Source organism: Ixodes scapularis, unplaced genomic scaffold (genome assembly GCF_016920785.2).
Source record: "Ixodes scapularis isolate PalLabHiFi unplaced genomic scaffold, ASM1692078v2 PGA_scaffold3__209_contigs__length_174095766, whole genome shotgun sequence".
NCBI lineage: Eukaryota > Metazoa > Arthropoda > Arachnida > Ixodida > Ixodidae > Ixodes > Ixodes scapularis.
This window is the reverse complement of record NW_024609868.1, coordinates 133,040,270-133,052,881: the sequence shown is the minus strand read 5'-3', so window position 1 is coordinate 133,052,881 and position 12,612 is coordinate 133,040,270. Positions and strand designations below refer to the sequence as shown.

The window sequence follows — 12,612 nt, the reverse complement described above, 5'->3', positions numbered from 1 at the left end:
CCGTGGTCGCGGTTCAGGGGAGAATGACGCGGTATTAAATTATTTTGAAAGTTTTGCTGCGCGTCAGGACCCCCTGAACTGGACTTCTGCCGATTGGAAGGAAGCTTGATGCTACGGTTGCGACACACTGTTTGACGCCGTTAACCACGCATACTTTGAGGGGTGCCTCCGTCATCCCGATCTTCTTGTATAGTGCAGTTGAACTTCCACGCCGGCTATTAATCTTTTGTGTCTGACAATGTCCTCTGCAAATATTCTTTCGATTAAGTTTCAATCTCCTTCTCTTGACAAATATATGACTGTTTGTCCCATCTTATTAAGACTAGGAATTTGTAAACAAAAAACTGGTGTCCTGTCAGCAACTTGTTTTTCTTGAAACAAACACGTGTGCTCAGTAATAAAGAAATAATATTTTTGAACCTGTTCATACTAATCAAGGTTACAAAATCTTCTCAGTAACATGTATGCTTACCGTTTTTTGAACATCTGTGATCAGCGAAACAGGAAAAAAAACAAACATTGGAGCCGGACTAAATTCGGCAAACATATTTAGGCCTATATTTTACAATGTCTCACTTTGTGCATGCACCTATAATCAAACAAAAACAACCTGCAACGCATTTTGATACGACTTTCAAAAACGGTAATCGCAGTTGAAATTTAAGACACTTCAATATTTTTTCTTCAACAGTCAGCGTTTTTTCTACGAGATTTTGCGCGGTAGAGTAAAGTAAATCAATACCAAAAGGGGAACGACAAGAGTAATCTTTTGTTCCCCTCGCCGCCCTACCACACATGCCCGCTGTCGCACCCACAGTCTCGCTTGCAGACAGCCGGAAAAGCGCAGTGGCGCAGCGAGCGCAGTGATAAAATATCTCGGACTCAGGGTGCGCCATGTGTGCGGAGCAAGGCGACAGGCGGCGCAGGTAGTACCGTTCGCCGGCCGGAGTGCTGTTTCAGCTCATATTGTCCGCGATAGTACAATCGAAATAGGGTGTGGTCAAGCTTGTTGAGTGCAGCATCACGCTCGATGAGCAGTGGTGCATATATCAGGCCATGCTTTGTCAGTGACTATGGGGTTACATAATGAAGTTTGTAGGGCAGCCAGGAATTTCAATAATTGAATATTACCTATTGCAATGGTGCACAGGCCCAAATTGATAAAGGCCCTCTTGCCCTTGCGGCCGTAGAGGCTGAAGAGCACCTGGACCGGATGACCCATGATGCTCTTCATGATGCCAGCAGTTACCTCTGGAAGGTTCCTGCCCCCAACCTTCTGCAGCTGATCTTGCTGTAAAACAAAACAATGACTATAAAACCACAAATTATGTATAGAAGTGCCATGTTGTAATAAAAACTAATTGAAAATTGCTCTCTAGTACCACCTGCATTGTTTCATTCAACACCTGCAACAAAGATGCAAACACTCCCAAAACCGGAACAATTTAGTCACAGGTGCTGGCAGCGTGAAAGTGCTTCAAGGAGCTTCTTTAATTTCATTAGTAACTAAAATCCATATTCCATAAATGCTAGTTTTATATTTATATTGTGTTACTCAGCCACGACTGAAATTCGGCAGTTTCTTAAAGACGGTTTCAAAGGTTCATTCAAATACTATGCTAGGTGTTTCTGCTAATATGCTTAAAAATCCCCATGAATAGGGTGATTGAGAAAAAAAAAACTGGGTAACAAACCGCCGGCGGACGTCAAGGATTATAAAAAAACACACGAATAAAACAATAATAAACCTTTATTAAAAATAAACATATGGTTCCAATTGGAAACTTGCTGAGCGTGTGAAGCATGTGGGGTGCACTAAAGTTACCACTCGCGCAGCAGGCGGACGGCTGGCAATGAGAAAACACATGATTCTCTTTTATCATCTGTGATGCATGATGGTGCAACATGCGTGCACTGCCATGCATCGCACGTAGAGGTGCGTGTTCAGATGGGCACTGACATCAACAAGGAAAGCCTCAAGTGGAGGTCCGGAAGCTCTATCTAGACCAGGGGTGGCCAGGCTGACCCGGCCTAACCGCTGAATTCACAAACCTCCCTCCAATTGAGGCACCCCTCCAATTCCTCAAAAAAGACGCGAGGGCCGGTGCGGGCCAATCGCGACGACGGATTGGTGGCCTAGGCTCCTTGCGATTGGCCAGCGCCGGCCCTCGCGCCTTCCTAGAGGAAGTAGAGGGGCACCGCAATTGGAGTGAGGTTTGCAAATTCGGCGGAAAGAGCCGTAAACAAAACCACGAAACTACCAAGAACCGTGTGGGGGTTGGGGTGGGGGGCCTTGTACAGAACAATAAACAAAACTCCCAACAACTTTCAATCTATCAGGGACAAAAGCAACTCAATTCTACTTAAGGTAGTAGTAGCACAAGACTACCAAATTGCAACCTGTCTTTCAATTTAAAATGCGTCCCATTTCTCTTTTTGGGGAAGTGCTCGTGTGACCAGGAGGGAGGGGGTCACGAGCCGCACGCTGCTTGCGAGCCGCAGCTTGGCCACCCCTGATCTAGACTCTCCTACATGCGATGCGAGGCGGCACCATGCATGTTGTACATTTTGGTCACGGGGAGGAAGATTGCATTCCGATAAAAGTGAAACAGGGAAATGCATTTAAATTTCTCTTTTTTAATGCTAAAAATGCTGCACGAGCCGCATATTACTGTGTGAGTGGATTTAGTAGTTTACAATAATTTACCCCTAATCTCAAATATGTTTGGAACTGAGGAGTTACCCATTAACTCCTTTGATAGAAAGGACTTCTGCATAAATGTTCAAACAACGCTAATTAAGTGTTCCACGTGAAATGTGCCTAAAGATACATCAGATGTGTAGCTTTGAAACAACCTTCAGCTCAACGAGAACGTACCTGTACTTATCCTCCAAACCATTCACGTGTGCGCAACATAGGCGTCCTTAATTCCAAGCATACATGCCTATTCCTTTCAGTACATTACCACAAAAAGTTGTTTAGGTATATAGCTTGCTCGCATTAAAAAGGTTAAGAAACAACAGTTTTCCCGTTACGAAGTTGGCTCCTAGCAGCTTCCAGCTTCACACTCCTGCTGTGAAAAAATACCACACGAGTGCTGCATCGACATTTGGCTGGAATTGTAGTCCTCAACACACCAAAATCTATAGATTGATTTGTCTTGTAGCATCCATTCAGTACGTCGCAAGATGAAACGGAGTATAGCATCAATCCATCTATCGTCCACGTGGGAGTGTGTGCCGGAGGCAAATGGGAAGAGAACAAGCACATGCCTCGAATAAAATGGGGTTAAGAAATAGTAGGGACAACACTGGGGTGTGTGACGGCTAGACACACATACCGCACATTCCTCTGCAGCTGGAGCACTAACTTTGGCAGGGCATTCTTTCAGAAAGGCTTTGTATGACGATGTTCATGCCATGAAGTTGTAAAATGTGTACTAAGCTCGTCTGTGCAACATCACCATGCAGTGACACACATAATACATTCTCTGTTACCACTGCCTTTTCCACGACAGTGTAGCATTAGAAAAGAATAAATAAGGACACACTGATATGGGCAACCTAAAATATAAAAGGCAATAACTACCAAGGCTTTGGCTACACCCTTCTCCTTGACTGCTGCCTCTGCTGCCTCCAACTCCTGAAGGCTTTCGGCTGGCAGCCTTGGGAGAATCAGGGGCAGGACCTGTGGGGCTCGTGCTGCCTGAGCTGCCGGTGCCTCCAGCAAGGCCACCCTTTCAGAGATGTCTAGGACATCCTGCCTCAGCTGTGAAAACTGATGCAGGATGTCCCTATTCTGTTGTCGAATTTCGACCAAAAGGTGAATCATTTTCAGCTGGACACCTGGAACAGAATACTTTCATGTCAAGCTCTTTGCACATTTTCATTCAGACTTCTCTTGAACCTGTCAGCATACAGCTGGTAACCTACATTTACAGGTCCTATATTTGTTTAGTGAAGATAGTTAAAAACAATATAAAAGTAATGACATGAGAGACTTCAATGTATAGCAAGCTGCCCTAAATCAGCTTCCTAATCAATCCACTACTTGTCCCACTCCAGACCTTGGCTAAGCGACTATTTTAACTGACAGGATAAGAATGGCATCTTTTTCAGATGCCCGGCCTCCAGCAAGTGTTCGCTACCTTCAGGTGTGCTTTGGCTATGCGTGCACGCTCAAGACTCACGAGACGTCAAAGCATTATCGAAAGTAGGAAGCTTGCATTAGATTTGGGACATTTGAAGAGCCTTCCTCCTGCTCTAATACTGTCAGCAACTATAGATGAATGTTTTCATTTATTATGGGTGCTTCTATTGAAACTTCTTTTCAGCAGACTTTTTCCCATGCAGCAATTTGTGACCCTAAGAAATTCATGTGTCCAAAATAAAGGACAACAGAGACCCAACTTCGTGATATGCAACAAAATGTTCATGAGACATGGTATTTGCATTGGATATCTATGAAAATGCTGCTCATCTCCGTTACTGGAACCACATTGTTTTTTTCTCACACTCGAAGGGGATAACAGAGCCATTATGGCACAGTAGTTTTATCACAGCAATTACCGTGAAGCTGACTGTGGCATGGAGCACACATTTTGCGGCTGCCAAACATGTTTTCGTACTGGTTGTTTACAAAAGATCTGCAGCCACTGAAGAAGAAAATTTAAGTTAGTGATAACACAAAAGGTGCATTGGACAATATGCATGCACTTAGAGGGGTCGGGAATATTTTTGCTTCTTCAGAATTCTGAGCTATATGTTTGTCATCTATATATCCCACATTCATTTAGTAGCACAGAAAAGATTATTTCAGTTTCCCGGCCCGCAGTTCTATAAGTACCGCATGGTAGGTAACCAATAGAACCTCTTTGTTGCCTGCGCAAGATGTCGATGCAGATCAAACGAGATGGGCAAAGCCAGAGAGTCAGATATCGCTCCAACAGCGGCTCTAACACAACTCTAACACAAGTCAACAGATGAAATCTGACGTCTGATATTATGCCAAGGTAATTGTAAGATCGCTGACCTCACAGAGCTCTAGCGTCGCCTATTACACCGCGATAAACTAATTGCAAGCTGTGAACATGTTTTCGCTTTAACCAGACAAATCGCTGATCCGCTAGCAGAACAAGGACACAAATGCTGCAAATAGAAGCGAAATTAATCGCCTTAGCGTACTAGAGGATCAGCATGTCAAGTTACTGCTGAGGAAGATTGTGGTCAAAAATAAATAATTGAAAACTCATGACTATAAAGCTAGTCACGGGGAAAGTATAACATCCAACTTAAGACTACACAACAAAAATAAATGGTCCAAAACTGATGTGCTAATAGCCAAGAGGCTGTGCGCGGATGTCCCTCAGTGATGATGATTTTGTGAAGTCCTAGATTTAAATCTTGTTGGGAATATAATTTTTTTTTATTGCTTCACTTTTATGTTTTCGTAAAATTTTGTTTCATGATAAGGTTCCACAACCTCATCTCGCAATGAATGCGAGCTGTGGCGGGACACGCAGCACGGCTGCAATGGTTACAAAACGACAGGAGGTATACACCAACTCAACTCTCCTACGTCACGCCGCGGTGGTGGCGCGCCGGACGCACTTCCGGTCTGTGGCGGTGGGCAGAAGTCGCCGTGCCAGACATGCATTCCTGTGTTCCCTTGGAAGAAACGAGACAAAAAACCTGCCTTCTCGTCAAAATGCTGCGACGGGGGTTGTACCAAGAGAGTCTGGAAATGTTTGAAGATCAGTTTTCATGCGTTTTTGCCCCCTCCGTTCGTCCGAGAGCGTGGATAGTAGCCGTGAAAAGGGCAAACCAGACGCTGTCAAACTACGATTGGGTGCGGGGGCAACACTTTGTGGTCGCCAGATGTATTTGCTTTGTTCCAACATAAACGAGAGAAAACCGCCAAGTTGTCCGAACCACCCACGGGTTCAGTGCGTCTTCAAATTCACACGGCCGCCTGATCGTTCGAACTTTCGTCTGCTCTTTCAAACGTCTGCTTTTTGTCGTCTGCTCGTTCAAACAAAAGCGGCCCGTAGACCAAACTTTGACCCGGTGATTACAATAAGAAGTAATTGCAGACCTCAAAAGACTTAAGTAGGCTCGGTGTAAAAAGTAGATACAAGATGTTGATCATTGGTACCGGTGGTCATCACCGACTTGTTACGCTTGGTCTGTTCCCGCTTCCGATTTTCAGTATCGACGTCGATCATCGCCGCTACCTTCTACACTTTTGCAACACGAGCGACGTCGCTACCGAAAATAGCTGGAAGAATCTCATCATGGTTTTAGCGTCCATTCTGCGGCGTTCATGCGAATGAATCGCCGCACGTCAAATTATTTACGGAAAGTTTAGCGCCGTAACGAGCCTTGATAATTTCGCTTAAGCAATTAAGGTGGTAAGACATTGCGATGAGGACGTAGAATCGACAATTCCAATGCGAAAAAGAGCAGGCAGACTCACAGAGACGCCGACAACGTGACATTCCAGTGGTTTGTTGACGCGGGACGCGGTGCTTCTTGCCCGTGCCCCATTACGCATGCGTTGGAACTGTCGTCTGCTCTTTCAAACTTGGCTGCTTTTTGTCGTCAGCTCGTTAAAACGACAGCGGCCCGGAAACCAAACGTTGACCCGGTAATTGCGATAAGAACTAAGTGCAGGCCTCAAAACACTTTTGAAGGTTGGTTGGGGTAAGTAGGCTAAGTGTTAACAGATACAAGAAGATGTTTATCACTATTGTTACGAGTGGCCATCACCGACTTGTAATGCCCGATTCTACTTGCGGTTTTCAGTATCGACGTCCACCATCTCAGCTACGGTCCACGCTTTTGCAGTCCGAGCAACGTCGCATCTGAAAACAGCGAGCAGAATCTCATCGTGGGAGTCAGGCTTTAGCGCCCATTCTGCGGCGTTCACGTGAAATGAATCGGCGCACGTCACATTATTCACGCAAAGTTTTGCCTCGTTAGTTTTGCTGAAGCCGCCCAAATAGTCAGACATTGTTAGGAGGACGTAGCATCAACAATTCCATTGCGAAAAAGAGCACGGGGACTCCCACTGACGCCGACAACAACGCAATTCAATGGTTTGTTTATGGGCGACGGCGGGCTTCTTGCCCACCATCCACCGCGCATGCGCGGCGCCGGTGGCGTCCGCTAGGGGCGCTCCGGTTTGTTTGTAAACATGAGTTGGTGTATATTCCAATCCCGTGATGTAGTAGTGTACAACAAACATGAATACCGATAAATAACTCAATATTTTTATCTCTCAACTTATTATTTGAAAATAAATAAAGCTAAACATTGTTTCAACTTTTTTGCATAGCTACCGTGACGCTCTGTTGCTCATGCTGCTTAGGGTGTCGCGTGATCGTATGACACAGTCCTAAGAACACTATTTATAAAATGCAGAAGCAATATGTTCATGATAGGGAAAACAGCTCACAAAACACGGACTACGAAGAGGAACAGACACGACAGGACAATGCTGTACTCGCAACTGAAGAATTTTAATAAAGGAAACAAAGACAGAAAAAAAACACACAGTATCTTAAAAGATTGCACAAAAACAAAAAAAAAACAGTCTCGCCAACCGTGAAGCGTGTCAATAAACTACCCGTTCACTACGTGACTCATTTTTTGCCGCAGGAAGGAAATCTCTTTGGCTCAGAGCGCCAATGACGGTTCGCTAACACATGAATGACCATGACACAAAATGTGGAAGGCCTCAATGATCTCTCTCGCCACCCTATCCTTGTGCGCGCCCAGAACGGTGACTCCGCCAAAGTCAGGCCGACACTTTCACGATGCAATGAATGGGCAAAGGCCCCCCAGCCGTAGCTCTGAGCGAATATGAATGCTTTCGTAATTTATCATTCAGACATCTTCCTGTTTGCCCCACATAGCACCTGTTACATGACAAAGGTATCTTATATACCACACACGAAACACTAGGCACGTAGCTGGGGGGGGGGGGGGGCATGGAGCCCGCCCCCCCCCCCCCCCCCCCCCCCCCCCCGAAATCTTCCATTTTGCTGGGACCTCCTCTCCCCCCCTCCCCCTCATACAGCATCTTGTCATGGGCAAAAACAAAATCCTGGCTACGTGCCTGTGAAACACGTACAAGTGACAAAAGGTTTTCTGTGCGCCTTGGTGCTCTTAAGAAAGCTAAGGGGGTAGAGAGGACGGGGCCGGAAAGGGAAAAGAAGCGTGTGGTAGTGTTTTCGGCGCCCCAAAAAATGGGCCAGATATGTTCCAGGATTGGTGCGGGGGTAGTTGGTCGTTCCAGCGCGAAGTGCGCCAAGGCGCATGTGCACAGAAAACCTTTTGTCACTTGTGTTTCGTGTGTGGTATATAAGATACCTTTGTCATGTAACAGGTGCTACGTGGGGCAAACAGGAAGATGTCTGAATGACAGATTACGAGAGCATTCATATTCGCTCGGAGCTACGGCTGGGGGGCCTTTGCCCATTCATTGCAGAGTGCAAGTGTCTGCCTGACTTTGGCAGAGTCACCGTTCTGGGCGCGCACAAGGATAGGGCGACGAGAGAGAATATTGAGGCCTTCCATATTTTGTGTCATGTTCATTCATGTTTTAGCAAACCGTCATTGGCGCTATGAGCCAAAAGATTTCCTTCCTGCGGCAAAAAATGGGTCACGTAGTGAACGGGTAGTTTATTGACACGCTTCATGGTTGGCGAGAGTGGTCTTTTGGTTTTGTGAAATCTCTTAAGATGATGTGTATGTTTTTTTTCTGTCTTTGTTTCCTTTATTAAAATTCTTCAGTTGCGAGTACAGCATTGTCCTGTCGTGTCTGTTCCTCTTCATAGTCCGTGTTTTCTGAGTCGTTTTCCCTATCACGTATAACGTCAACCAACTAGCCCAGTTCACCACCTTATTACAACATTTTCCCTTCAATGCTTGAGAATAAATTCCTTTGTTGTTTAAAGGACACATGCAAAGGAAAATAAATTTGTTTTTAAACAGCATAGATTGAAAAAGTGTCAGAAAACAAATTTACAACGAAGAAAAAAAGTTCTATAGCTATATTTTCGGTGCGAAACTAATTTGTAGAGTGCACTCGCGGGAGCCGCCGCTGGTCACTAGTAGACCTGTGTGCTGCCGCTGCACATCGAGTGTGCTGCACCACCAGTTGAATGAGTGTCTCCGCGCCACCGCCAGAAGGGAAGACTTCGGCGTGCCGCCGCCATCGATTTCTGATTACAGCACAGTATTACGTGGTGCTTGACTCTTTCAGGAGCTTCCTTTGAGCTCTATAAGTTCTTATTAATCTTTTTTTTTGTTGTTGCACTTCAAACGAAGATGAATAAGTGACTTCTAGAGACAATAGGAAGATTCCGAAAGAGCACAAGCACCATGTGATAAATAGCGGCCAATCACATGATAAATAGCGACGACTTTTCCACGGGCGCCAAATACAAATTCGTTTCGCTTCGTAAATATAGCTCTAAAACGCTTTTTTGTTCATTGTAAATTTGTTTTACAACTTTTCCCATCCAAGCTAAAAAAAAAAATTCCCTTTGCTTTTGTTGCATGTGTACTTTCATGAATATAAGAAAATTTAACTGGCAGATACATCTTTTTTTTTTACCCCATTAATATTTTGAGCCCTTCAGCAATGTCCAAGTACTTCAACAAAAACTAGTAAATTCCAATTTCCCAGAAATTCCCGAAAGATGATACCAATATTTTTTTTTCACATTGTTGAAAATTTTTTTTCTAAAGGTCAAGTTCAAGCTTTTTTATGTAACAACAAAACAAAGCTATCTTCTAGTTACACCTTATCCTAATCTGTTTCAGGACACCATTCACAACGGCATAAATACACACACTAGCAAACGGGTGCAACTTTTAAGTTCAGCTCTGAATATTAAAAAGTATAAACTTATAAATTCTTACGACTGGGATCCTCACTGGCTTCCTGGTTGTCCTGGGGCTGGTTCACTTGCTGCGCTTGCAGGGTCTCTGCCAGGTCATCCTCGTAACCTATGGCTGACGAATGGGAACTTGATGCAGCTGAATAGCATTAAGACAGTCTTACTACGGCTCTGTTGATGCAATCTTCAAGTTGTTCAACTCTGAATTTTTAAAATTACAAGCAGACTCACAGGTGACCCCTCATTTTCCTCCTGGCTGTGCTGAGGTTGCAGCTGAGGTTGGCGCTTGCCTGCCTGGCTGGTCTTGTGCTGACCCCCCACCAACGAGCGGGAGCTCAATGCAGCTGAATAGCATAAAGACAGTGTCCACACCAAGCAAACATGGTTAGGCACTACAATGGTTTATCAGCACACCAATTATATTGTTTGCATAAGTGATTTATAATTTACTTAATAAAATTTTATTGAGGTGGATGGCTAGCAAAGCTGCCTAGTTTGAACCATGCAGAGTGCCTCAACCTAAGAAATATTAATAGTAACATTATATTTTTAGAGAGGTACCCTAATATCTATCATAAAGATATCCTGAGAGAACTACATTTCATAGGTCATTGAGACTGAAAGTAACTAACAGTTTTCACCTCTCAAATACCCAGCACCTCCAATGAGCTTCTGAATGGCAGAGAGCCATTCAGAAGCTCATTACTTGCCACAAGCCACGTAAATGCCCAAAGCATGTTGTTCACTGAAGAAGTGTGAATAATACTGTAGACAGCTTATCATATAAATACAGATAATGGTTACTATAACTGAATGCTTACGTGGTGAAGGCATTCTGAGGGGGGGATGCGATACGACTGCTTCCACTCCCGGCAAGGCCTCATTTGCTAGGAAAAAAAAAACAATGTATCAGAACATCGGAACATCCCATTATTTTGCCCCAAGGTAATTTCACAAAGCCTTGGAACTCAGTAATCACCCGAAAAATCTGATGTCTCTACGGTGGAGGTCCAGACGTACTGGCGAACTTTCTTGGCAGCCTTTTTGTAGGTCCCTGTAAATAAAATTTGTGTTTGAAGTATGGAGACTGAAATTGAAGAATTTCAGCTGAATATAGTTCTGCAAAACACATTTCAGCGGAAAAAAATAACTGAGTTGATAAACAAACTACGTTGACTTTACATAACAGATTCGGATAGCAAATTCTGTCACGCGTGTGTGAAACGTTCCAGCATCACAAACGTTTAGCAATACACTCACGGTGCTCTTTATCAGATATTTTTATGCATACTCTGTGTACTCTTGATAGTTAATTGTTTTAATTGTTCAAGTTTCAGATATGCATGACAGAATTCGTTATCCAAATTTGTCTATTGGGAGCAACTACACCTCGTGACTGCACCGATATGCAATCGGTGCTACACAATGTTAAAGTCCTACTAAATTTAGCGGGGAAGCTGAATTGGTGTATACATTACATGACAATTTTTTTTTCTTTTTGCTAGAGAAAAATGGATTTGTGTATGTGCTGAGAAGGTGAGGGAGAGGAGGAGGCGAGAGCGTGAGGGGACGTCAAAACGCCGAGCTTTAATTCGAAGGATTAGTGTGTAGAAACAAAGCTAGATACCTGTGTCTCCACTGCACTCGTCAGTGTAGTTTGTTTTATCATAACGAGTACTGGCTTCTGGACCATTCTCGCAATATGCCGTAGCTTGAAACAGTTATTCAGGAGCCAATGAAGTTTTGTCTGCAAGCATTCACATCTTTCTAGCAGAGAATAAAATATAGTTGCAGCTTTCAAACCTAGTAGCTGCAGATAACGGGATATTTTCTCAAATTAGCTACCAAGCGAAATTGTTTCATACAACTCTGCCTGCACATCAGTACAGGTTATAAAGAAAAATACAAACTGAGTATGTGATATAAATAACATAGGAATCAGGCAAACTGATGACCTTTAAACATAAAAACCCAAATCTGGAGAAAAAAAATAATAGGAGGACACATATGTTTTCTCTTTTGGTTTCGACGGTATTGAGTACCCGAGCTTGACCAAGAACTTTCAAAACTTTACACCTTAGAAATGCCTAAAAAATGTTTAAAATCACTTTAAAACTTACTAAAAAGTATTTTAGGTCCCATTGACAGTATCATGTGCTTGATGTTTAGATTCTCTTCTGGAAAAATAATGACCCACAATCACACACCTCAAAAAAAAAGGAAAAGGCAATGGGTCTGTAAACAAATTACTTACAGTAGGTCTTAATTACAATGACAGGGAAGACCTCCCAGCCTTTCCCGACAACGCCAGGTGGAGCCTGCGCCTCAACCAGGCTTATGAGTTGGCACCCTTTCACGTGCATGGGCCAAGTGCAAAACAATTCGTCCTCCGACAGCCATCCGACTGGCACAGCTGCGAGACTGTCCTTCTCTTCAGGGAACTTCACTACTGCGAAGGGCTTGACCATCCTGTATGCAGAAGCAGCAGTTTGAAAGGGGTCAATGTTTGCTAGCTCACACATCCTATGATAATGGTACTGGAATCCAGAATAGCAAAACACCCCAAATTCTGGAAAGCTTCCTTCGAAGATCAGGGCATTACAAATACTGATGTCCTAAACTTATGGTGTTTTAACCTTTTCTTTCTGCAGAGCAGATAAGAAATTCTGGACGCAAGTAAATACCTATCTGAACAAGTTATCTT

General features: G+C 43.9%; 1 protein-coding gene across 1 annotated transcript; it reads right to left on the bottom strand.

The window, feature by feature from the left end:
* Nucleotides 1–1,021: 1,021 nt before the first annotated feature.
* On the bottom strand, nt 1,022–12,223 carry LOC115323847. The gene is made up of 8 exons (XM_042292887.1): nt 12,163–12,223; nt 12,029–12,085; nt 10,888–10,962; nt 10,730–10,795; nt 10,136–10,252; nt 9,931–10,047; nt 3,590–3,846; nt 1,022–1,291 (listed from the first exon to the last, which is right to left on the bottom strand). Exons 2-8 carry the CDS (start codon nt 12,060–12,062, stop codon nt 1,022–1,024), a joined length of 936 nt encoding a protein of 311 aa, XP_042148821.1. The 5' UTR covers nt 12,063–12,085; nt 12,163–12,223.
* Between the last annotated feature and the right edge of the window lie 389 nt (nt 12,224–12,612).

Coding starts and splice junctions, on each gene's coding strand:
- LOC115323847 (XM_042292887.1), bottom strand. CDS start 12,062: ATGATACTGTCAATGGGACCTAAAATACTTTTTA. Junction 10,963..12,028: donor GGGACCTAAAATACTTTTTA/GTAAGTTTTAAA, acceptor TTTTATTTACAG/GGACCTACAAAAAGGCTGCC. Junction 10,253..10,729: donor CCTCAGAATGCCTTCACCAC/GTAAGCATTCAG, acceptor TATGCTATTCAG/CTGCATTGAGCTCCCGCTCG.